The 23,868-nt window shown below is 39.4% G+C and overlaps 2 protein-coding genes across 20 annotated transcripts in view; one reads left to right on the forward strand and one right to left on the reverse strand.

The window, feature by feature from the left end:
* ADSS2 (adenylosuccinate synthase 2) overlaps positions 1 to 23,425 on the reverse strand; it is a 36,476-nt gene extending 13,051 nt beyond the window's left edge. Inside the window, exons 1-7 of one of the 7 annotated variants that reach the window (XM_025430587.3) lie at positions 23,287 to 23,425; positions 15,368 to 15,537; positions 10,377 to 10,479; positions 9,350 to 9,418; positions 7,152 to 7,202; positions 599 to 665; positions 209 to 316 (exon numbers count right to left, since the gene is read on the reverse strand). In XM_025430587.3, coding sequence (XP_025286372.1) covers positions 209 to 316; positions 599 to 665; positions 7,152 to 7,202; positions 9,350 to 9,418; positions 10,377 to 10,479; positions 15,368 to 15,421 — 452 coding nt within the window. In that variant the 5' untranslated portion in view covers positions 15,422 to 15,537; positions 23,287 to 23,425. Of the gene's footprint in view, positions 1 to 208; positions 317 to 598; positions 666 to 4,569; positions 4,696 to 7,151; positions 7,203 to 9,349; positions 9,419 to 10,376; positions 10,480 to 15,367; positions 15,538 to 16,400; positions 16,471 to 21,518; positions 21,708 to 22,182; positions 22,484 to 23,286 lie in introns of those variants that run through there. The other 6 variants (XM_025430588.3, XM_025430584.3, XM_035718466.2 and 3 more) reach the window with 6 other exon arrangements.
* A 48-nt stretch (positions 23,426 to 23,473) lies between these two features.
* CATSPERE (catsper channel auxiliary subunit epsilon) overlaps positions 23,474 to 23,868 on the forward strand; it is a 199,335-nt gene continuing 198,940 nt past the window's right edge. For all 13 annotated transcript variants that reach the window (XM_049112405.1, XM_049112409.1, XM_049112408.1 and 10 more), the window contains exon 1: positions 23,474 to 23,755. The gene's annotated coding sequence lies outside the window, so the exon portion shown is untranslated. The remainder of the gene's footprint in view (positions 23,756 to 23,868) is intronic.

A 23,868-nucleotide genomic window follows, 5' to 3' on the forward strand; every position in this document is an offset into this window, starting at 1 on the left:
GTTAGGTACTGCTGTGGTATCATCATGAGGTTACTTTTCATTTAGTTAATTTGAAATTAATTAAAAATAATTCTAAAGTCCAAATAAAGCAAAAAAGCCAATCACCATTATTCAACTAGAACACTGATTTTTACCACTTTGCATCCTGGAGTACAGAAATTCCAAAAATCCCATTTGCTCTTTCCACTCTGAAACACAAGTTAGTTACCTCTCAGAGAAGCCATCAAAGTCAGAAACCAGATCACACATCCGCAGTCCACTCCGAGCAGCTTTGGAAGAATAAACTGGGCCAATGCCCTTTTTTGTGGTACCCAGACTTAAAAATAAATCAAAACAAGCTTTGAGTTAGACAAGAAAGATGCTGTGCTTGTGGTCAGATCATCACAATGAATAAAGCTACTTTAACTATTTTCTGGGGTTTTGTTTTGTTTTGTTTTGTTGCTATTTTCTCTAAGTTTATTTTCACAATCCTACTGGATTTTCTCTGAAATCTAAACAAGATATTCTAATGATTTTTCTTAAACCTCTGCCGTAGAATTTAAACATGAGGATTTGAATTTGCTTAAACTGCACCGAAAACAAAAACAAAAAACCCTACTTTTTTCCTGCTTGTTCTTGTCTCTGTTGCTCCTGGATACCATCAGCTGCTTGATGAAAATCGAATACTGAGGGGAAAAAAACCAAATCACAGTTGTTGTTGAAACAAAGGTAATATAGGAGCAAAACATACTGCATTTTAAATTAATTAAGTTATAAATCCCTTCAGCCTAATTTCATCATGACTAATCAAATGGACACATTTTATTTTTAAAAAGATTTATTTATGAGAGAGAGAAAGAGAGAGAGAGAGAGAGGGAGGGAGAAAACAAGCAGGAGGGTGCGTGTGGAGCCTGACCCAGGGCTTGATATCACGACCTGAGCCAAAACAAAGAACTGCAGGCTCAACTGACTGCACCATCCAGGTGCTCCAAATGTATATATTTTAAAAAGCAAAAACAATGGTAGGAGTGAAGGTTTATAATGCCAACAGGTATGCCTGATTGTTCATTTCAGCTAACCGTAACCTGTATTATTTTAAAAAATGTTAAGAGGATAATCTTGGAACAGCCTACCCCACAATTCTATCAAGCTCAGTTTACTAGGATACCCTCTTTCCTTCAGGTTTTACCCCTCCAGACATCTCTGGTTTATTCTGATATCTCTCTCTCTCTCTCTCTCTCAACCGTCTCTCACCAAAACTGTACCCAACTAATGAGTGTGCATGTTTTCCCTATTGGGCACTTCTAATTCATAATTTTTAATGCAGCAAAGCCATCTTTCCAAGACACAAATATGATATCACTATCCTCTTGCCTATAAAACTCAATGGCTTCCTGTTGCTCAAAAGAAACAACTCTTCCATGTGGCCTCCTTGCGTAGCATGCTCTTTCATCTGGCACTGTGCTCTGGCCCTATTTCTGCCCTTGGGTCACACAGGCATTCTTTCACATCCTTAGCCCAAAGCACAGGCTTCCGTCTGAATGTGCCTCTTCCTCTGCCCGCACGCACAAGCACACTCACACACTCACTTCTCCCACCACTACCGTGTGAGTCTTGGGACCATGTCAGTTAGCATACCAGCTGATTTCCTGTGCCTACAAGTTCTAAAATATTTACTGACTGAATAAATAGCTATTTTATGGAACAGGCAGGCCTATAATTTTGTCTTCGAACTTTTAACCAAGGCTTCTTTGGTCTCAAAAAAGCCTTTTGGGAATATAATTTAAGTACCATAAAATTCACCCACTTGAAGTGTACAATTTAATCATTTTATGTACATTAAACCATGACTTCTTTTCACTAACAATTGTTACTGCTCCAAACAAATAAGTTGAAATGTCTAAATTTTAAACAGAATGACTGGTAACTGTCTTAGAACTGGTGGTGGCATGTATCAAAGAACTACTTGGCAGTGTCAGAAGACTCAAATTGTAGTCATAGATGTTGAAACTAGAAAAATTTGAGGAAATCAGACCGTAAGCCACCTCTGATTAACCCTAGCCTCTAAAACCTTCTCTGCCCTAACTCCCCTCTTGAGACACTGCAAAATTGTCAAGGCAGTCCTCCCTTCTGCTTGGCAAGGTTGATAAGCACAGCTGTGATGGTTAACAGGTTTCCCTAGTGGTCTAGTAGAGGAGTTCGGACATTTCTTACATTAGGTAACTATAACACAGAAACTAAATTTGTTGATTAGTTTTGTTGACAAAACTAATTTTGTTTAAAATTATCCCTTAAATCATTATCCGTCTCTATGCCACAGAACTGGGTAGCAATGACATCCCTAAACTACACTGGCATATTGTACACCAAAAGATATTTACAGGAACACTCAGAGCAATAGTATTTGTAATAACTTGGAAAGGACTCAAAGTTTCACCAATGGTAAAAAATGTGCCATATTCATACAATGGCATATACTATTCAGCAATGAAAAATAAGAGTTTCATTTACAGTAAGGATGAATCTCGGCATACTGTTGAGTGAAAGTCAGACAAATTATATAAATGTGTAATCTGTATAAAATTCAGACATAGACGAAACCAATCTATGATGAGAGAACAGTGGTTACCCTTGGTGAGGGGGAGTAGATAGTGACTAGGAAAGGTCATTAGAGTAGCTTTATTTTTTTATTGAGATATACTGACATATAACATTAGTTTCAGGTGTAGAACTTAATGACTACATATGTCTATATACCACAGAATGACTGTCACAGTGAGTTAGCATGCATCACCATAAATAGCCACAAATTGTTCTTGTGATGAGAACTTTTGTTTTTTAAGTAGGGCTCCATGCCCAACATGAGGCTCTAACTCACAACCCTCAGAGATCAAGAGTCAGATGCTCTCCCACCTGACACCCAGGTGCCCCATGGTGAGAACTTCTAAGGTCTATTATCTTAGCAACTTTCAAATATGGCATACAGTATAATTAACTACAGTCACCAAGCTGTCCATGACATCTCCATTACCACCCCCATCCATTCTGCACACCCCCCAGCTGCCTGCCTCTGTTCTATCTTTGTTCTATCTTTGAGTTTGTGGGGATTTTAGTTTTACTCTTTCAGGACTGCTTTGATTGTTCCAGTTCTTTGTAGTTCCTACAAGTTTTAGGATTGCTTGTTCTATTTCTGTGAAAAATACCACTGTAATCTTGATAGGGATTGCACTGAATCTGCAGACTGCTTTGGGTAGTACAGACATTTTAACAATACAAATTCTTCTGATCCATGAGCATAGAATGTCTTTCCATTTATTTGTGTCTGCTTTAACTTCTTCCACCAGTGTCTTATAATGGTCAGTGTATAGGTCTTTTACATGCTTGGCTAGCAGAGTAGCTTTTTCAGGCACTAGAAAGGTTCTGTATAACAAGGTAGGCAGTGGCTAAAGGGGTAAAATATGGCTCATTTTTATGCATATTGCTGTATCGTGTACTATGTTAAAATTTCTAATAGCTACCATATACTATAGGATTAAGTTTATTGTCATACCCCAATTTAGTGTTCGTCATCTACTTTTGAGAAGACAGAATAGTTCTTAAGAAACTGTTTCATTAAACTCAGTCTCTGCAGATCAGTGATGACAAAAATTGAGATGTTGGAGGAGGTCATTTCTTTTGAATAAAGAAACAATTTGCATTTAAATATTTGCTTTATTTTCTACATTCAAAGAAGTTACAAAGGCACCTGGCAAATCACAAGTAAATGGTTGATGGAAAGCAGGTACAGCCTATTTTTCAGAAGTTAATTTAGTACCTTGCCACAGAGCTAACATTTTCTTGGGTTTTTCTAGGCCCCAGGGAGCTATCAGTGATATCAGAAGAATTACTTTCATAAAGCTTCATCGTGGCACGGAGCCCTGATACCTCCCCTCCACTAATACTGTTTTTGAGAGGACAATCTTTGTGTGAAGTTGCTTTATCTTTTCCATTTTCTACAGCCTAGATACTGAAAACAAACAAACAAAAAAAAATGCTGCCTTGGGGACTCCGTCTAATTTTTAAAATAAGAGATAATTACGCGCTTTCAGTAGATAAGTTCTATTAATGCCATCTTTTTAAAATTATTATCATAGTTAGGTTTTATTTACACTATTAATGTTGCACTGTATTAATGTGTCCAGTCAGAGCCTTGGTATCTGTAATTTCCACTTTGCCTGCTTCTCATACCTCCTCTCAGGTCTTCTTTCCCCCAAAGAGTTTTGTTTTTGTTTTTGTTTTTTAAATTGTGGCTACTTAAGACCGAGATCTGACCTCTTAACAGATTTTTAAGTCACAATACAGCACTGTTATCTCCAGCCTGGGTGCTGAACAGCATGCCTCTAGAACTTATTAATCTGTCATCTCCTTCAGGAGGTGACATGAATGTCATCTTTGCAGTGCAACTTCCCCAGCCACATTATCTAAAATTATAGATGCCTACCCAGCTCCTCCAAACTGCCAGACATTACACGTGGCTCCTTTCATTAGAACTTATCACTACATGCCATGGTACATGTATTATATTTTTTTCTTGCTTATTATCTGTCTTACCCTACTACAGTAGAAGCTCCATTAGGAATTTTTATGGCCTTTTCTGAGTCCTCAGTGTTCACCACTATGCCTGGCACAGAGTGGTCTTTTAACAGGTAGTTCTTGAGTCAACGGATACCCAATAACCTGGATTTCCAATGTTTAAAAAAATTTAGTCTCAGCCATTTCTTGGGTCTCTTTCCCTCAATAAGAATCTCTTCCATTCCAAATTTTGTTATGGGTTTCAATGAGACAGGGCACAATTCTAATAGATAGTTTCTTGCATACTTGCTTCAGTATTGCTAATTAATGTAAAGAATTAGCCAACAATGGACTCATTTTTAAACTTCTTTATAAGAAAACTGGCTGTTCAAAAATATTAAGAATGCATTGTAGAGTTTTTAACAATGTAGACATGAAATGTATGACAGTAACACAAGGGACTGGACGAGTGAAATGGAAACATTTCCTTGCAAATATCTTGGGTTAAATGTTTAATATAACATTTTAAGGTACATAATGATGGCTTAAAGATGCATATTATGTATGTCTCAGAGCAACTACCAAAATTCACAAAACACAAGGTATAACTAATAAACTAATAGTACAGATAATATTTAAAACATTAAATATCAAAGCAATCAGGAAAAAAGAAAAACAATGGAAGGAACAAATAGAAAACAAAAAGCAAATTTAAATTCAACCATACTGATAATTAACTATATATATGATCTAAAATAAAAGAATTAAAAATAAATGATCTAAACACTCCCATTAAAAGTGACACTGTCACAATGAATAAAAGGCAAGACCCAACTGCATTTTACCTATAATAAATGCCCTGTGAATATAAAGATATAAACAGGATAAAGGTTATTAGGTTGAAAAAAATACAACACGCAAATACCAGTCTGAAGAAAGCTCTGCTGGCTATATAACATCAAGGCAGGCTTCAGAATAAGGAATATTACCATAGGAAAAGAGGATATTTCATCATGATGAAAGAGTTAACTCATCAAAAACTTAAGTCTAAATATACATGCAATCTCCCTGAGCTTTAAAGCAGACAAAGCAAAGACTGACATGAGTCGAAAAGAAAAATAGACAAATCCACAATTATTGTTGGAGATTTCAACACACCTCTTTCTAGATGGCTGACAGCAAGCAGATAAAACCAGCGAGGACACAGAAGGTCTGAACACTGTTCAACGGACACTTAAAGAATACTCAACAACCCTACTCAACAGAACACGTATTCTAAGTGCAGGCAGAACATGAACCAAAACAGACCCTGTCCTGGGCCATAAAACAAATCTCAACAAATTTGAAAAGACAGAGACTACACATAGAGCATATTCTCTGTCTACAACAAAATTAGAAATAAGAGAAATCAGAAAAATCATCCAGTATTTAAAAATTTAAACATATTTCTCAAAACTCATAGGACAAACAGAAATCACAAAAAAAAAATTACAAAGTCTTTTTAACAGAATGGAAATAAACATACAAAATGTCAGTATTTGTAGAATGTAGCTAAAGTAGTATTAAAGGCACGTGTCCACCTTTAAATGCTTATATAAAGAAAGGTCTAAAGTCAATAATCTAATAAACTTCTAAAGCAGCTAGAAAAAGTGAGTAAAGCCCCCAAAGTATGTCTATCCAGCAGTTTGCTTCAAAGAAATTTCATTGGATTACTGAGGCTACACAGAGGCTTCGAGCCTCTATTATTTGGAGGCACTGTTACTTAGCTGATATTTAAAAGGGACTTTGATGGGCTGTTTTGTTTTGTTGTTTTTAACGTAGACTCCATGCCTAGTGTGGAGCCCAATGCAGGGCTTGAACTTACGACCCTGAGAACAAGACCTGAGATGGGATCAAGAGTCTGACACTAAAGGACTCAGCCCAGCCACCCAGGTGCCCTGCTGGGGCTGCTCTTACATGGAGGTCAGTGCTACAACCACAGTAGCCACTGCCTCAGGGGTCATCTGTACTTAAATGCAACTGAAGAGTTTGCACCAGTCTGTTCTTTCTGGTTACGGTCTTGTAATCATATTATCGATAATTAACAATTCTATCAGAGATAGGATAACAGCAGGGAAACAAACTTCATATTTATTAGTGGTGGTTGGAATTAATTTTAGAATCCAGTTTGCTCTAACTAATCATAGAGGAGAGGACTACTCTGAATAAAGCCTGAACCACTGATAAAGCTGCATTATTACACTTAAGACACAGAGTCATTCTACAGATTTGCCAGATAGCAAACCTGCTTTTACATGATTATTAATTAATGTGAAAATAAATGTGCTTCGTATTTTGATACAGTTAATTTAATAATAGAATTAGAGATGTCTCCTGAGATACTGCTTTTATGGTTCAATTGGTTAGCTAATTCTTTCTTCGGAAATAGGTAAAATTTAGCCCAGTCCTTTACCAGAAGAGAAAAAAGAAAAAAATTACTAAGATTTCATGTATTTGGAGCCCAACTATTATAATCCATCCTACTTAGTTTTCACTAGAATTAAAGAAAAATTGGCTACTAAATGCTTCCATGAGACAAGTTTCTGACAGTAAGACAGTTAAATGCATTAGATGCCCCTTACCAATATGAGCTCTGTCAGATATGATAAGCCTTTTTTCCCAGCCTTCCAGACCTAGAGGAAAGGAGAAAAAAGATACAGCTAATTGAACACTTTGTATAATTTTTAAATCTTAATTTCTTTAGAAATACAATGTTTAAAAGTGCTTTTCACTGAAGCAAACACTTAACACATCTTGTCTTCCTCTTAGGAAACCAGTTTAACAATAATTTTCTCACCTGTCATTCACAAATTCTATCCTTCTAAAAGTTTTATTCTAAAAAGCTCCAAAGTCAAGCCAGTCAAATCCACATAAAATACTTCTAAGAATCCAAAAGTAAATGGTAGGAAAAGGTAACTTTTGTTAGAGGCAGGGGAGGAGGAACCAGCTGCCAAGCAGGAGGAAGAGGATTTCAAGAAAAGGGTTAATTTGGGGACTAGTACCTTTTCCCAAAAGACAATTATAAAAGTGGGATTAAACAAAATAATAAAATGTTCTCACTAATCCTCCAACTGACTTGTAATGTGATGTATGTATCTTCCCTGAGAGAAGGGGCCATGAATTTCATAGCACGAGGCCTATCATCCCAAAAATGTTCAAAGAACTATTGCTGAATGGATACATGAATCTAAATGGATATGTTTCTTTAAAACATAAGGTTTAAAAACCTTACTAAGCTACATGCATTCTGAGAATAAGCTGCCAGGCTCCAAACATTTTCATAACTATCTGGATATTAAAAATGTGCTGTAATTTTTTTGATAATATCCAAAGATGTGTTTCGAAAGTGATTCCTTATAAAGAGGTTGTGCTAAAAGTGAAACAGGAATATTAAGCCTCCCCCTCTTATAGTCAATTTGACAGGTAAGTCTGTATTCTAAAGTTAGCTTAAGGCAGATTATACAGAAAATATTACAAAGAAAATCAGTAAAGTGGATTCCGGATTAGACAAGCTAGAAGGAAAAAGAAAGAAGGGCAAAATGTTTGAAGAGGATGAAGGAGAACAGAGAGCAGCATGGCGACCCCAAATTGACCACTTTAAAAAGCAGACAGCAACACAGGACAACAGAGATGGCAGGACAGCAGGCAGGACTCTGTGACGTCAGATTAAGTTGTCAGAACACCTGAGGTCAGATTGCTACTTTTAAGTCTGAACAATAAACTTTAACAACGTAATGGAATTAAGTATTTTTAGTATGAGCCAAGGAGAAGCAATGCTCTTCCTCAACTGCGCAGCACCTGCAGGGCCAGACTCCCTTCAAACCCCAGCAAGGCAGCCAGACTGAACTGTAAACAGATTTCCAAAAATCCAAGAGATTAGGAAAGGCAGGAAATTAAGCTTTTAAAAAAACTGTTTTTGAGAAGACGGAAGTGAATACTCGTCATAGAAGGAGCATTTCCTTCACTTGGAGGGAAGGACATCAATAACCTTCTTCAATGTCCCCAGGTCGTTATGATGGAAACGAGACTGCCTGACAGTGCGCAAAGGGGACCTCGCTGGTTTCCTGACTCAGAAAGCTCACGGAGCTTTGAGAGATGGGGATGCCAACTTAAGCCCAAAAGACAAAAGGAACTCAAGAATCTCTGAGTCTCAACACCAGCGGACAGTAATTCAACAGCCTAAAGAGACACTCTGCAGATGACCCAGGTGTAAAAAAAAAAAAAAAAAAAAAATCAAGGCGTACACAATGACATTATGTGTCTTTTGTTTAAAATACTGATTAATTTCAGATGAAGAGTTTACTAATTCACCAGTTGCATATAACAGTACTCATCACATGCTGTACATCTGAACCGAATGATGTCCTATATGTTGGCTAATTGAATTTAAATAAAAAAATAAAAATACTGATTAAAATGAATACAATTTAATAGACTTGAAATATTTGTCCTATGATAACCTGCAATTTTATTATTTATTTTTATTTATTTATTTATTTTTTTAAGATTTTATTTATTCATGAGAGACAGAGAGAGAGAGAGGGAGAAGCAGGCTCCATGCAGGGAGCCCAACGTGGGACTCGATCCCGGGACTCCAGGATCACACCCTGGGCTGAAGGCAGCGCTAAACTGCTGAGACACCTGGGCTGCCCTAACCTGCAATTTTAAAGTATAAGACAAAATGTTAAGTTTGTCTGGCATGAGATCCCAGCGAACTTTCCAGAACAAGTTTCCAAAAACAAGAAGCTACTCCCCAGGCCAAGTTGTCATTCTTTCATACCTTTTCCTTTTTGGACATTTTTCTCTGCTTCCTCAAATAATCCGGGAAGATGAATTACCACACCATTTCCTAAAGGAAAACAAAGAAATCCCAACCTTAAATCTCTATACTCATAATACGGACATCTACAATAACCCATATATCTAGAATAGTGAGAGTGAAGGACTTTGACAAATGGGACATCTGATTTATCAGGGAGTTGGTTACCACAGAAAGGATTTAAACAGTAGTTTTAAACAGTAGTGTAATGTAAATACATAATACATAGAGCATAAAACATTAACATTATATTTGGTATAATTTGAAACTTCTTTGAAACCAAGTGAAACTGTTCTTTTGAAAGAACCAAGTTATGTACTTCTAGGCAAACTGAACCAGGTTACAGTAGATGCTAAATCAATGCCTTTCAAATTAGGGAATCACACCCTATTAGTGGTCATAAAATCAACTTAGTGGATTGTCATTAGCACTTTTAAAGATAAAATAAAATTAAAAAAAAAAACTAGAGTAAAAGATTGCAGATTGCATCATGTTTTAAGGGCTCAGAATCAATCCATGAAACACCTCTTGTATTGCCTACTGGGCATCAGTGTGTGGAAAGCTGACTTGATGCTCTATGACTACAGTTAAATGCAAATTTTTAAAAAAAAAGATTTTATATATTTATTCATGAGAGACACACAGAAATAGGCAGAGACAAAGGCAGAGGGAGAAGTAGGCTCCCCACAGGGAGCCCGATGGGACCTGATTCAGGGAATCTGGAATCACACACTGAGCTGAAGGCAGATGCTCAACCACTGAGCCACCAGGGCATCCTCAGTTAAATGCAAATTATTACAAAAACCATTAATGCTAAAATACAAAGTTGTAAAATAGCCAGTTAGGTATATTCCAGAGGGTACCAAGGTCAAGTTTAATAAGGGATCAATGAACAGTGAGAGATGAAATCAGCTCACATGATGAAAAATAAATACAATTATCAATTGAGAGGGGAAAAGAACCCAAGTGGATCAGTTTATACACTTACCAATGAATGCGGTAACATTTGGATTAATTATTCCACTGGGCAAAAGATGAAAATCATATTCCACAGAATCTACAACAACTGTATGGCCGGCATTATTTCCTCCCTGAAAATACAAGACAGGGGAAAATTGCACCTGACAATAAATATGACAACACATCTCCGTTCCAAAGTGAATTAATAATTTCTTCCTAAAATGTCAATATAACCTAAGAAAACCCAAGTATATATTTGCCACAAATACTTATTCTTTAGAGGCTTCGGCTTCACAACAGTTTGGCTACCCTCTCTTCTTTCCCCACCATAATATCTTGAGTGTTTCTTTCCAGACAGGACCTAGAAAACTGAGGAATTTGGGTTTCTAGAAAGGAGAAAGATGTATCTCCTCTTAGAAAAAATGTGAAAGAAGTATAGGGAACAAATTAGTTATTTTATCCTCGGCACTCTGTAAAGCATGTAGTAATCTTTTTTTTTTTTTTAAAGGATTTTATTTATTTATTCATAAGAGACACACAGAGAGGCAGAGACTTAGGCAGAGGGAGAAGCAGGCTCCCTACTGGGAGCCAATTCCCCCGGACTCCGGGATCACAACCTGAGCCAAAGGCAGAGGAGCCACTCAGGTACCTCAACATGTAGCAATCTAATTAAAATCCCATTGATATTTTATCCAAACACAGAAAAATCCCTAAATTAGCAAAGTAATCTATCTAGTTACCCTAATTTATGTAAACATTCACATAATTCCCCCGTTGTACTAAAGAGGGAGGGTGTCAAGCAGCTTTGTGACCTGAAATTTGTATTCATACATGGACTTATGAATTAGGAAATCTCCAAAGGAACTCCCTCAAATATTGGCTACCCCGAGACTCTAATGTTTAAATTTATAAGTCAATCCTGTGAGTGTGTTTAGCACCAATCCCTGAATCCACTCAGCTCTGGATAAAGTAATATGCTGGGTGAAGGAATCTCTAAGCTGAGAAACATACTATAAACCCATAATGAAACTTCCATTCCATGAAGCTCATGCCTAAAATGGTCACTAAAAAGCAAGATATGAAGTTAGATTATAAAAATTAGGTATAGCAGACTAGTAATTTTTCTAAGTTTAAAAAGCACAGAAGAAAACACAAATCAACTGATTATATGTTTAAACTTCTACATGATAGTAACAAAAAGTTTAAAGCAAACAAACCAGGAACATACTTGCAACAAATAAAAACTTTAACAGTATCCAGGTTAGACTTTTAAAAAATACCAATCAAAACTATGTCTCCCGAGAATGACTAGTTTAACTTTATCTCGTGGCTATTTTTTACAAAATGAATGTTATTTACTTTTACCAAATCATCACCAATCACAAATTCACAAAAAATTCCAGAAAAAAAATCCTCAAGAAAGTAAATGCCGATTTACACTGTTTTGCATGGATGAAAAGCGACGAATTCCTTGCTTGAAGAGCAACATACGTAGTGTATGTTGAGTGTGTTTAAAACAAAACAAATAAAAAGACTTGACAGCTGGGGGGGGGGGGGGGGGGGGGCTGCAGTCAGGAAGACACCAGGCAGGAGAGCACAAGACACAGGAGGGCAGAGGCAGGAGTGATAAGCAATACCTCCTCCCCTGGTACACCAATGACTCTTGCCTATTCATTTTTTAATAGGAAACATCTGCATATGATACAAAAGGCATAGAAGGATACACAGTGAAAATGAAGTCTTCCTCAAATCCTTTCCCCACCTGCCCTTCCAAGCTCCAGGGCAGCCAGTTGCCACCAGTTTTTGGTGTCCTTCTCCAGGTTAAGTTTGCTTAAGCAAACAGTTACTTGCATATTGTTTTATTCCATGCATACAAATGGTAGCAAACTATATACACCTGGGCAGCTTGTTTTTACTTAGCAAATCTAAGCACACATTCCTAATCTTGTAAACCAAACCACCTCCTCCTTTCAACAGCAACACTGTATGTATTGCTTCCTATGTGGACACGTGTAATTTATTTATCTGGTCCCTCAAGAGAGGTAGTAGCTCAGTTGTTTCCAACCTTTTGTCATTATAAATGTCACAATACACTTCTTGGTACACACTTTATTATTGCTCCATACTTGTGCAAGTTTATCACCCATTCTGATAGAGTCCTAAAATAAAAACTCAGGACAATTCTTACTTGGTTTCTTTAACTTTCCTTTTACTCTATCTCTATCAATATTAGCCTTTTTATTACAACTTTTATGATTTAGGAAACCTACTCCAAACTTTCAGGAAAAATCTTTTCAGAATATAAAGCTCCTTAAAATTTCTTAAGGTCCTACAAAGATGCTAATGTTAGTAGAATTATTTCTCAATTTTTTAAATCACTAAGCCTAATAAATTTTCACTAAAATTGTTTAAAGTACTAGTTAACTTTGTCACACAAAAAAGTTAAGTATAATTATCTAAGCAAAATCAGTTTATTTTTTTAATCCATCATTTGCTTAAGTAAAAACTCCGCCATAGGGGTGCCTGGGTGGTTCAATTGGTTAAATATCAGCGTTCAGCTCAGGTCAGGATCCTGGGGTCCTGGGATTGAGTCCCAGGTCAGGCTTCCCGCTCTGCTGGTGGGGAGCCTGCTTCTCCCCCTGCGCCTCCCCCTACTTGCACTTGTTCACTCTCAAATTAAAAAAAAAGATACACCATAAGCTTTGGAGTAGACCTTTAAAGTAAGTCTCTCTAACTTACACAAAATTATTTTTATAGAAATAGCAATATAAATCTTGTGCTGAAACAATTACTTAGTGGTGCCCAATAATGTTCTTATTGCGTAACAAACCCCAGCTCTCTTAAATAATACTTCACTGAGATTGACAGTAACCATAATAAAGAGATGTTTCTTTCTGTAAGGCAGGTAGTTGTGCCCAATTGTGATAGATGACATTAGGGGGATAAATTGGTTTAATCTGTAAATTCTTCCAAGCTTACAGGTGATGGTTCAGGCTGCAAAAGGCTTTAATTACTTCAGTGAACGGCTGAGCTCACTCCAACATTAACCAACCTTTTCAATAATAACCAATGCCCTATTAAGGCTTACTAATATGATTTAAATCTCATTTAAGTTCTATTTAGTTGAGCAAGAAAATATGGTTAAATATACCCAGAATAACCATAGATTATCCTATTAAGGAGCTAAGGAAGAAAAATGTAAGTGTGCTTATTAGTGTGTTTGGTCATTAGTGCCCTAAGGAGAGTTGGGGTATACGGCTTTGAATCTTAAAACACACAACTGTGCAGAGAAAAGATTCCCAAGGTGAAGTGAAAAGGAGCTACTCATTAGAAGTTTTTTGACAAGGCGATCTATACATGAAGGAAGTTTTAGTATACCATCACATTTTACAAAATGCAACAGATGAAGCTTCAAATTTGAAGTGTCCATTTGGATGCTAACCTAAAATATTTATAAATTGTGTGGAATATACAAAATCCACCTTGAGAACTCAGGCAATTGTCTCCAAACACAGATTATACTGGTCCAAGGAGAAGTCACATGTATCAGCAAACAGCAGAACAAGGTTTCCATAGAGCACCACTGCCAACCACCACCTCACCCTCCCACCCACCCCCTCCAGTGAATTACAAGGGCAGACAGTCTGAGCTGCAGGCTTCTACATCTGTGACAGTACTGCCTCTCACATGGGTAACTCTATGAGTGTGTGACAGAACAAGTAGCAGGAACACATACGTTTAATCATGTTTAATAATTCTCGTAAGTAGAACTGGGGAGGCCAGAGAGTACCATGTAAATAGTACAGACTACTGTGGACTAGCAATTATGTTGTTTCCAAGAGAATCATATCAAGAGAGAAAATAGTTCTTAACAAATTCTCAGATGTCTTAATTTTTTAAACATTTTAAATTTTGAAATATACCCTCCAAAACCCCAAGACACAAAAAAACCAGCATGAACCCAAAGTGACTGCATATTATGTGGCAAGTTTCTTTGAGGAAAAATATAAATTTATGCCTTACTGATGGTTTTTTCTATACTGAATACCAAGAATAAATGCAAATTCAATATATTAAAAAATAAATATAGGAAAAAAACCCAATCAGGTCTCATCAGTCACAAAACATTTCCTTCATTTTGACTATTATTCTTACATTAATATTAAATGTAAGAAAAAATATTAAATAAGCTTAATGACTGAAAAAAAATGTGTCTCACTGACATAAACTAGAACATGATGATGGGGGGGAAAAAACCCAGAACGAAAATTTCTATGTTCTCAAAACTAAAAATCAAAGTTTCTGATGCATAGTTTTGTTCTGTTTTGTTTTTTAAGATTTTATTTATTTATCCATTAGAGAGACACAGAGAGAGAGAGAGAGAGAGGCAGAGACATAGGCAGAGGGAGAAGCAGGCTCCAGGCAGGGAGCCCGAGACGCAGGACTCCATACTGGGACTCCAGGATCAACCCTGGGCTGAAGGCAGGCGCTCAACCGCTGAGCCACCCAGGCGCCTCTGTATAGTTTTTTTTTTTTTTTAAACATACTGAGATAGCTCGTTTTCATTATAGTTAAAACAGTAAGAACCTATTTAATTCCAAACATTCTTCCCTCTAGAAAAACCTACAGTATATCAGACTGCTAGTGAACAAGTCACAAAAAAGAATAACCCAGAAAGAATATCTCCTCCTTCCGTATTTTCCTACGTGAAATTAACTCTCAGTCATTTGTACTTTTTATTTGTTCAGTCTGTCTTCTTCCCCCCTCTCCTCCCAAACCCCTTATTTTGCAAATCAGTAATCATTCCCTCTGGCCCTGGTAATTGATCCATACTGGGAAACCTGATCCAACCAAGCCTGAGACAATCAAGCTCCTCCCCTCTTGGGAATTTGATTTTGAGTAGTAAGGCCAGCAGTTAGTTTAGGGACTGCCAGGCCCTCGCCCCAGCATACTTAAAAAAAAAAAAAAAAAAAAAAGGTTGCCAGTTCTGCCTACTGAGATCCCAGGAGTTACCTTTACCTGAGGCCACTCTAAGAACTGGCCATCCCGTCCCTGCTTCAAACAAATCTCCATTTTGCTTAAGATAGTCTCTCTCCACTGCTTGCAAACAAAGGAATCCAAATGATTTCCAGCACTAACTGCAACATGGTATGTATACAGCTGGCTCTCTATAAAGTTCACATCTTCTCCTGGTGATAAATATAAAAAATGATTAACTTCAAATTTTAATATTTATGCTGTCAGCAACAAACCTCTAAAATACTACAGAAATGATATAATAGTATTTAGTTATATTGTAACTGTTCTCAGCTGTATACTTACCAATTTGGCTTTAATATTAAGAAAAAAAGATATTTTCTTTCCATAGCTTAAGGAATGTCTGGTTCTGAGGGAACCAGAGACTGTTAAGCCCAACTCTAGAATAAAAGTTTGGATCAGGAAATGTTGATATGTGGGAGTTTCTAATTAAAAGCTCCAAAGGTCTAGGGAAGATTTAAAAAAGAAAAAAGGAAAAAGGTTTGGAAGGGGAATGAAATGACATTAGTTTGCAAAAGTGACTCAAAAAAAAAAAAAAAGTGACTCCCTTTCTTAACTTGGTTTGCTATGAGGTTTTCCTCTTCCCCAAACTACCCCTCCCCCAGTTCCTGCTGTGATAGAGGAGGTAAAGACATGTCAACAGCCTCCTGCAGTGTTTAAACCTCAAACAATGGTGTCTCTGCCAGCAACAGTAGAGGCCTAAGAGTCCAGGGCTAGCAATTTCATACACACAGCCTGGAGGCATTTCTCAGGCTACTCAGGCCTCTAAAAAGGTCTATGTCTTTTCTTTGTCCTGTCTGCTCTGAATACAAGAACACTGTACTATAATCATAGAGACCTCAAAGTGAACATCCATCCAGAACAGTTACTGCTCTGGATGACAGCACAGAGCAGCAAATGCCTCAGACGTCATGCCTCACAATTATTCCGGCAACCAAAAAGGGGTCCCTATTTCTTGCCTAGAGTCTTAAAACATCTTAGAAACCTAACAATGTTTTGAGATAATGCTTATTACCTGTGCTGGTTTCTTGGTAAAAACTAGAAGACTTGTATCTTTCTAGATGAAACATTTCACTATTTGCCAAAAGGAAAACATTTGTCAATCCACAGCAATAAAGTAATTATAAACAAAGATGATTATTCTTTTAAAGATTTTATTTATTTAAAAGAAAGCAAGAGGGGATCCCTGGGTGGCGCAGCGGTTTGGCGCCTGCCTTTGGCCCAGGGCGCGATCCTGGAGACCCGGGATCGAATCCCACATCGGGCTCCCGGTGCATGGAGCCTGCTTCTCCCTCTGCCTGTGTCTCTGCCTCTCTTTCTCTCTCTGTGACTATCATAAATAAATAAAAAAAAAATTTTTTTTTAATTTAAAAAAAAAAGAAAGCAAGAGAGAACATGAGCAGGGAGGGGGACCCAGGGAGGAGGTCAAAGGGAGAGTGAAAAGCAGACCCCCTGCTGAGCAGGGAGCTCAACCAGGAGGAAGCTTGGGCTCATGACCTGAGCCAAAGGTGGATGCTTAGCTGACTGAGCTACCCAGGTCCCCCAAGAATGACTGTAGTTTTATGAAAAGTCATATATAACTGCAATTAGCTTGTGATTTCAAAGTAGAACAGGTTAAGTTACTACCAGTAAGTTGATCAATTAAACCATTCAAGGGTAACCAGACACACTGGATAGGAAGAGAAAACATATACAGGGTATCTGAATTTCTTTTTAGCAAAGACATCCAAGCACACTGCTCAGTTACCTTTTAAAGGCTTAAGAGACCTGCTTTACCTTACATTATTATAGTTACCTTCCAGTTTCATTACACAGATAAACACACATAATGAAAAGCTTTGGAGAATCTTAGGTCCTAATCAAGAAGCTTTTAGACTCTAGGTACCTAAATTTAATATACACACTAAATGAGGGTCACAGATGGGAAGATCAGACCTACAACCGAAAACTGCATAAACCAATGATGTGTTATGCAGCTCTTTGTAAATGCTTGATTAAAAACCACCTATTCTTTATTTATAAAGACATCCTCTTAAAAACACACTAAAATTAAACAGATTTCAAGTAAAAAAAGAATTCTCATAAATAAAACCCTTCCTTTAAAAAGGTTGATACGGTCAAAAATCCCATTTTTACAAGAATTCTATTGCATTGAATTAAATATAATTAAAAGTTAGTTCAGTGCAAAGAACCAACCCATGTTGGAGCCGGAGTAGCCCTGGGAACTATTTACTCTTTTCAATTGTGTTTGCCAGGCAATACTAAATACCTCAAAATCCCTTTTTCCACTAGTAGAGGTATTCCAATATTTACCAATCTTCCTTATTGGTATATGGCTCATCTACAGTGATCTTTAGTGTCAAAAATCTGACATAGTCCCCAAAAGATAATATAGCTAAAATTGCATCCAATTTACCATTTCACTCTAGATTCGTTCTGGGCAACAGTTTGTCCTAGAGATAACTTGAAATTACCCAACTAACCCACACATTCCCACCAAAATTAAAGAACCAAAATAATATTGATCAGACACCACTAAGGTGATCTCATAATTTAAAAATTTATACCACAAGAGTAGACATTTTTAAGAAGTTATATATTACATATGCTGTTACATACTACTGTACTAGTATATCCAAATGACAAAATTCTACACATTATGTATATCAATAAAACAGGCTTACATAGTGAACAACTTGGGACATCCTCATTAAATAAACTTTCAGATATACTGCCCTTAGCAGACAAAAACAATTACTAGAATTACATGGCATTTAACCAAAATATGTTGAGGAAATACACAAAAATATGCAAATATCAGTTATCTATTTTCAAACAGATAAAAGAGATAAGACTTTAATATAAATTATTAAAGCCTTTGAACATAATGATACAATATAAGTACTAGTTAAAATACTAAGTAACAAATGTTAATCCAACAAATGCTGGGGATTCCACCTTAGACTCATGCCATCAACCAGTTAATTTATCCAGGGAGATTTTAATAATTTACAAGAAAAGGTTATTAAACTACTGGTTTCAAAGAAATTTCTAGAGGTGATCCAGTTACCTAATAAATATCTGTTGAGTATTCCTCTCTGCCTTACAGAGTACTTGGTGCTATAGAAAACAACAACAAAAAAAGAATGAAGTCCTCTTTTTGAGAAAACATAGTAGAGAAAATACAGAAATCCAAGAAAGGAAGATTTAACTCAGTACACCACATAGTATTAGGAAATACTATGAACTATATAAAAAAACAACTGATGGGGGCACAGAAACAGCAACTGTTATAAACCTGGAAGAATGGTGTGTACCTTAAATATTTATCCCATCTTCCAAATGATGGGAAGTGGTCTGGGAGGTCATTTTAGCTGTGTAAAGTCAAGACATTTCATTTATCCCTTTTAAATTATCTCTCAATTTTTCTGATAATTCCAAAGAGAAAGTCTCAGTTTGCCACTGTTAGGTCTTTTATACTTTTTTTTTTTTTTTTACTTAGTAGTAGCTGGTTTCAGAGCCTTTGTGGATGCATCTAGCTACAAATTAACATTTTTTTCATTGTACTTATTTTACAGCAACCATATATATATATATATATATATATAGCTAGTGACAAGATAGACTTTCCCTTTATAATTAACTTTAGTTAATATTTTCTTTTTATATTAACTTTAAAACCCTGGGGGGGAAAAACACAAAGAAAGGAAATACTGTTTTAGCTATTCCCAATCACAAGCAACTTCCAAGACTCATGTTTGCTTTCCAAGAGACAGTAAGTAAGCCCTTGCTTAAGAAGTAGAAAGTCCAACAGTTAAAATCTCTGTAGTTTCCACCAACAAAATAAAGACAATAAAGCTTAACAGTTTACTTTGGAGGATTTGTGGGGGGTGAGGAAGACAGTAACAGACTTCATAAGAAAGCTACCTTTATGCTATGCCCATACTTTAACTCTCTGAAAAACCTGTACTAGTAGTATCCTTCTCTACTCCCACCCTGGCCATACTTGCTTATGGAGTTGTTCAGCACACTGTAAGCTCCTTGTGGATACAATCCCTGCCTTTTTTCAGCTTCTGAATTCTGGGGCCAAGTGGTCCCCCGAAGAGTATCACCTGTGGATCCTCATTATGTGATTGCTGGATAAATGAAGTAGGCCTGGGATTGGTCCTATGCCTACTTCTTTTTCTTAAAAGACATCAATTTAAAATTAAGATATCTCAGTGCCTTTCTTAGCACAGTAGGCAGTGCCTCAGACTCATAAAATTAAGATATCTCTAGTGGCTGTCGTTTGATGCAAGTCCTACACACTTACCTATGGATCTAGAGAATTTACCAAATAAATAACTCCGTGTAAATCCTGAATCTGAAATACAGTTTTAAGTGCAGTGATGATGAAAATGCCAATAGCTTTGCATCTATTCTTTCCAAAAGGCATTTGACATGTTAAAATATACAATTAAATGCAATGTCAGTTTTTCTTCTAAAAAATCTCTTTTGGAAAAAATTCCTTATGATTCCATTGTTAAACTATGGATACATTATGTGTATGCCACTCCTAAAGGATCAATCTGTATAAAATTTGAGGTTTTGGCATGAATATGACCAAAAAATACATATTAAGCTCTAACAAAGTACATATTTTCAGTAACACAGAGAACCTAAATCATCAAACAGGACAATTTAAGCTTAAAATGTCTTTTCTAATGTTGACTTTCCCCAGTGCTTTATACACACTCACTAAGAATTTTAACATTTCATATTCTTTAGTTTTATAAGCCAGGATAACTTCATTAAGTAGAAGTCAGGTTACTAGCTAGGGCTGACCAACTAAGTTACGAAGGTGAACCACAAGACACATGCTTTATTCATTCTGTATCTACTTTCACTAATAAAACTAGTAAAAATCCTAACGATAAGTTCTTAAAAGGCACTAGAATATGAAGTTTTTAGAACTATATAAAGTTTGCAGTTAAGTCAAAGTTTACAGGAGAGGAAAGTCTACCTAACAGGGTCGCTCAAATGTTCCTTCTCTATCATCAGGGAACAGTTAGTTTAAAGCCAAGCTTGGCTCCTTCTCAATCACTTCTCTCTAGGCTTTCCAAGGGCATCAGATGAGATTGGTCCCTGACCTTCTTCAAGAGGCCGTTCAAGAAAACATAGTAACACCTTCTCTAATCTACACACTAATTCTACTATTTTTCAAAGAATTATTAGAATCAAAGATCTTTTAGAATAAATGCTACTGATCCTTACTTTCTCCAAACCTTCTTACATCCCATGGTGCAACTCGGCCTAATTGCTATTTATTTCCAGGAAAGGAAGATGTCAGGAACAACATGGAAGGGGACCAACAGGCCCAGTCTCTCTTTCTACCCAGGGAGAGTTAGGTATTCCCATACTTCTTTCCCTATACATGGCCAGACCTGGTTTTAAGACAAAAGTAAGGTGAAAGCTAGCTTCTGGAGGAGCTCCTAAGGCAGTGGGGGCAGGACTTCCATGGAAACACACTTAGGAGAAAGGTATTAAGTAAGATCAGTGTGTCTGCAGAGGGGTGGAGGAATAAAGATCTGAAGGTAGGGAGAGGTGGTGGTGCTGGTGGTGATACCAAGAGGCAACAACTATCTTAGCTAAGGAATGGGCAGGGGGAGTCTCTGCTCTCAAAAACAAAACAAGATAAATCAGAATCCCTGCATTTAGCTTTTTCTGTACTTGTGATTACCTTGTTTCTGCGTGCTTAAAATGATATTCGGTTTCAGGCAGAAAGCTGTCAAGCGGGCCTACTAACTTGTTAGAACGCACGGAGCATGGCACCATCATATAGTGCCCAGCCCTCTTGCAAGATAAACAGCAGTCAACTTCAGATGCGTTACAATTTGTTTTCAAAATGGTTATTGCTCAATGGTTATTTCGCATTTTGAAATTGGTAATAGTTATCTAAGAGCCCTTACAAAGGCGTAGCCTAGAGGCTGCTTCTGAAGAGCGACAAATAGGAAGAAAGCTTCCACTGAAAACCACGTGTCTCCCGGTAGGAAGTACGTTACCAATCCATTTCCCGAAAGTTCACTTTCCCGGGGAGCCTAACAATGTAAATATAGTTCTAAATACCAGATTTGACAACCGTGTGTTTACTTGCCTCGCTCGCGAAAGAGCCGGGATTCTTTCCTCTGGGACCAACAGGCAGGAATAATCTACCCGTACTATGAACACGCGGGTACGGAGCGGCAGACCGCGGCCAGGAAGGGTCCACGGCCCGGCGGAGGGCTCTCACGACCACAAAGTGGACTCGAGCAGCCAGCGAGGAGCCAGCGGTCTGGGCGCCGGGGGCCTGCAGGTGGGGGGGGGGGGTCGCGGGGGTTTTCGGACGCTTTGGAACAATCCACTGCCACTCGCTCTCGCTGGGTGGGAGATTGGGGGGAGGGGGGGGCTCTGCGCCGTGCGGGGTCTCCGCCCGGAGTCGGGAGCAGGCCTCGGGCGGCAGCTCCTCCAACCCGGACCCTATCCTGCCCGCCACCGCGGCCCCGGGCTCGGGGCTGGGCACTGGCCCCCAGACGGAAAACCGCAGCTGCCGGGGCTTCGCGCATCTCTGCGAGGCTCCCGGTCACCCCTGCTCTTCCTCCGGGGCCGCCGCAACCCCACACCCCGAGACAGCGGGTCGGGGGTCTCGGACCTCCCGCCATGGCCCCACGTCGCCGCAGCCCCGAGGTGGCAAGCTCAAGGTGACACCTTCTGGACGACGGATCCGGGCTCCGCGCCCGCGCTCTGGGGCCCGGCTTCCCGTCAGAGCCCGGTCGCCTCACCTGGCAGCGGCACACGATGTCGGCGTCCTGCGCCAGCAGATCCACCACCTTCCCTTTGCCTTCGTCGCCCCACTGCGCGCCGAGCACCACCGTCACCCGGTTTCCCCCGGGCCGCGCCCCGGGGCGGCCGCAGTCGCCGTTGGGCAGGGACGAGGCCGCCGCGTCGGTCTCGGCGAGCGCCATGGCTCCAGTGACGCGAGGAGAGCCCGAGAGGGACGCGGGCGGCGGGGAGTGCGCGAACTCAACCGCTCTGCGGCCGCCAGCCACATGCGGAGGAAGAAGGAGCCAGAGGCCGGCCCCGCCCCCGCCCCCGCCCCCGCCCCCGCCGGGCCGCCACCCTCCAGCCAGGCCCCGCCCCGCTCTCCGCCACAGCCCGCTCACCGGGCGCCCATGACTGCCCCGCGCAGGCCGGCCGCCGCAGCACCGCCCGCAGGAAGAGGCCCCGGTGGCGGCAACCGCCGCCACCCGGACCGAGGCCACGCCCCTTCCGCAGCCCGGCGCGCCACCCCGGGGCGCACCCCGCGAGCGGAAGGCGGCGGGGGCGGGGCCTCGAGGGCGCTTCGCCTCCACGCCCCGCCTACCCGCCCTGCTCCCGCTTTTCAAACCCGAGAGGCGCGGAGGTGCGTGCTCGAGCGTCGGACTACAACTCCCGGCATGCAACGCTCCGGGCGGAGGCGACGCCTGTTGGGGCCATGCTGTTTGCTGTCTGCAGGTCTCCGTCTCCGAAGACGTTTTCAGATTATTCTTACACGACTTGTCTGTATTAAGGGACGAGATCATGTGTACGAAATACGAAGGGTGGAATTCCCAAATGCAAGTAGGATGGAATGGAAACGTACAGATTGAGAATGGGGGGGAACTAGAGGGCAATAAGCACAGAGATGGGACCGGGATCCGACAGGGCAAACTCCAAAGTCTAGCAATAGAGGATGTTGGAACCGAACATCTAGAACCCGAGTAAAGTTGTAACCCTTCCCATTTTGCACATTAGTAACAGGCTCCGAGAGTAGGAGGGCGATACTGATGCATAGTTTGTGCCAAATACTGCGATACTCCTAGCTCTTTTAAATCCCACAACCATATAAGTAAGTAAGAGTATCTTACCCTTGTTTTACAGGACTTAAAAATTAACTTGCTCTGGTGCTGGCTGACTGAATCGGTAGGGAGAGTCCGGAGCCCAGACCCTCTGTGTTCCACTCCCCTTCGTGTTTGAGCTGCAGCGAGATTCCGGAGTAAAGTGTTCCTACTGCTGAACTAATGCTCTTCCAACTGCAGCTCACAGTACCTGACGTCGAATCTGATAGAAAATAGCTTCATAAAAAAGTGGGAACAGAATCGCATTACATGCAGTGTCTACCACATACGCATCACAAACGCACAGTCACGTTCTCTAATGGCCCCAGGAACAGAGTGCAGTATTAAACTATTCCCCGATGACTGGTTGTCAGTAAACACTGAGGACCTACTCCAAACTGGTGGCGCTGGGCCCTGATGACATAAGAGGAGTAAAGATACTGTTGCAGCACTCAAGGATTCAGATGATTTGGTCTAACAACCAATAAGCAGATAAATGGTAATACCATGTGACAATTTTGGTGTTTATCTTGGCTTTACCAGATTACGATCCCTCTGTAAACCAGAAAGCTGTGATACTTCTTTGCACTCCAGTGCGCAAGGTAGTGCTGG

This window comes from Canis lupus, chromosome 7, assembly GCF_003254725.2.
Source record: "Canis lupus dingo isolate Sandy chromosome 7, ASM325472v2, whole genome shotgun sequence".
Lineage (NCBI taxonomy): Eukaryota > Metazoa > Chordata > Mammalia > Carnivora > Canidae > Canis > Canis lupus.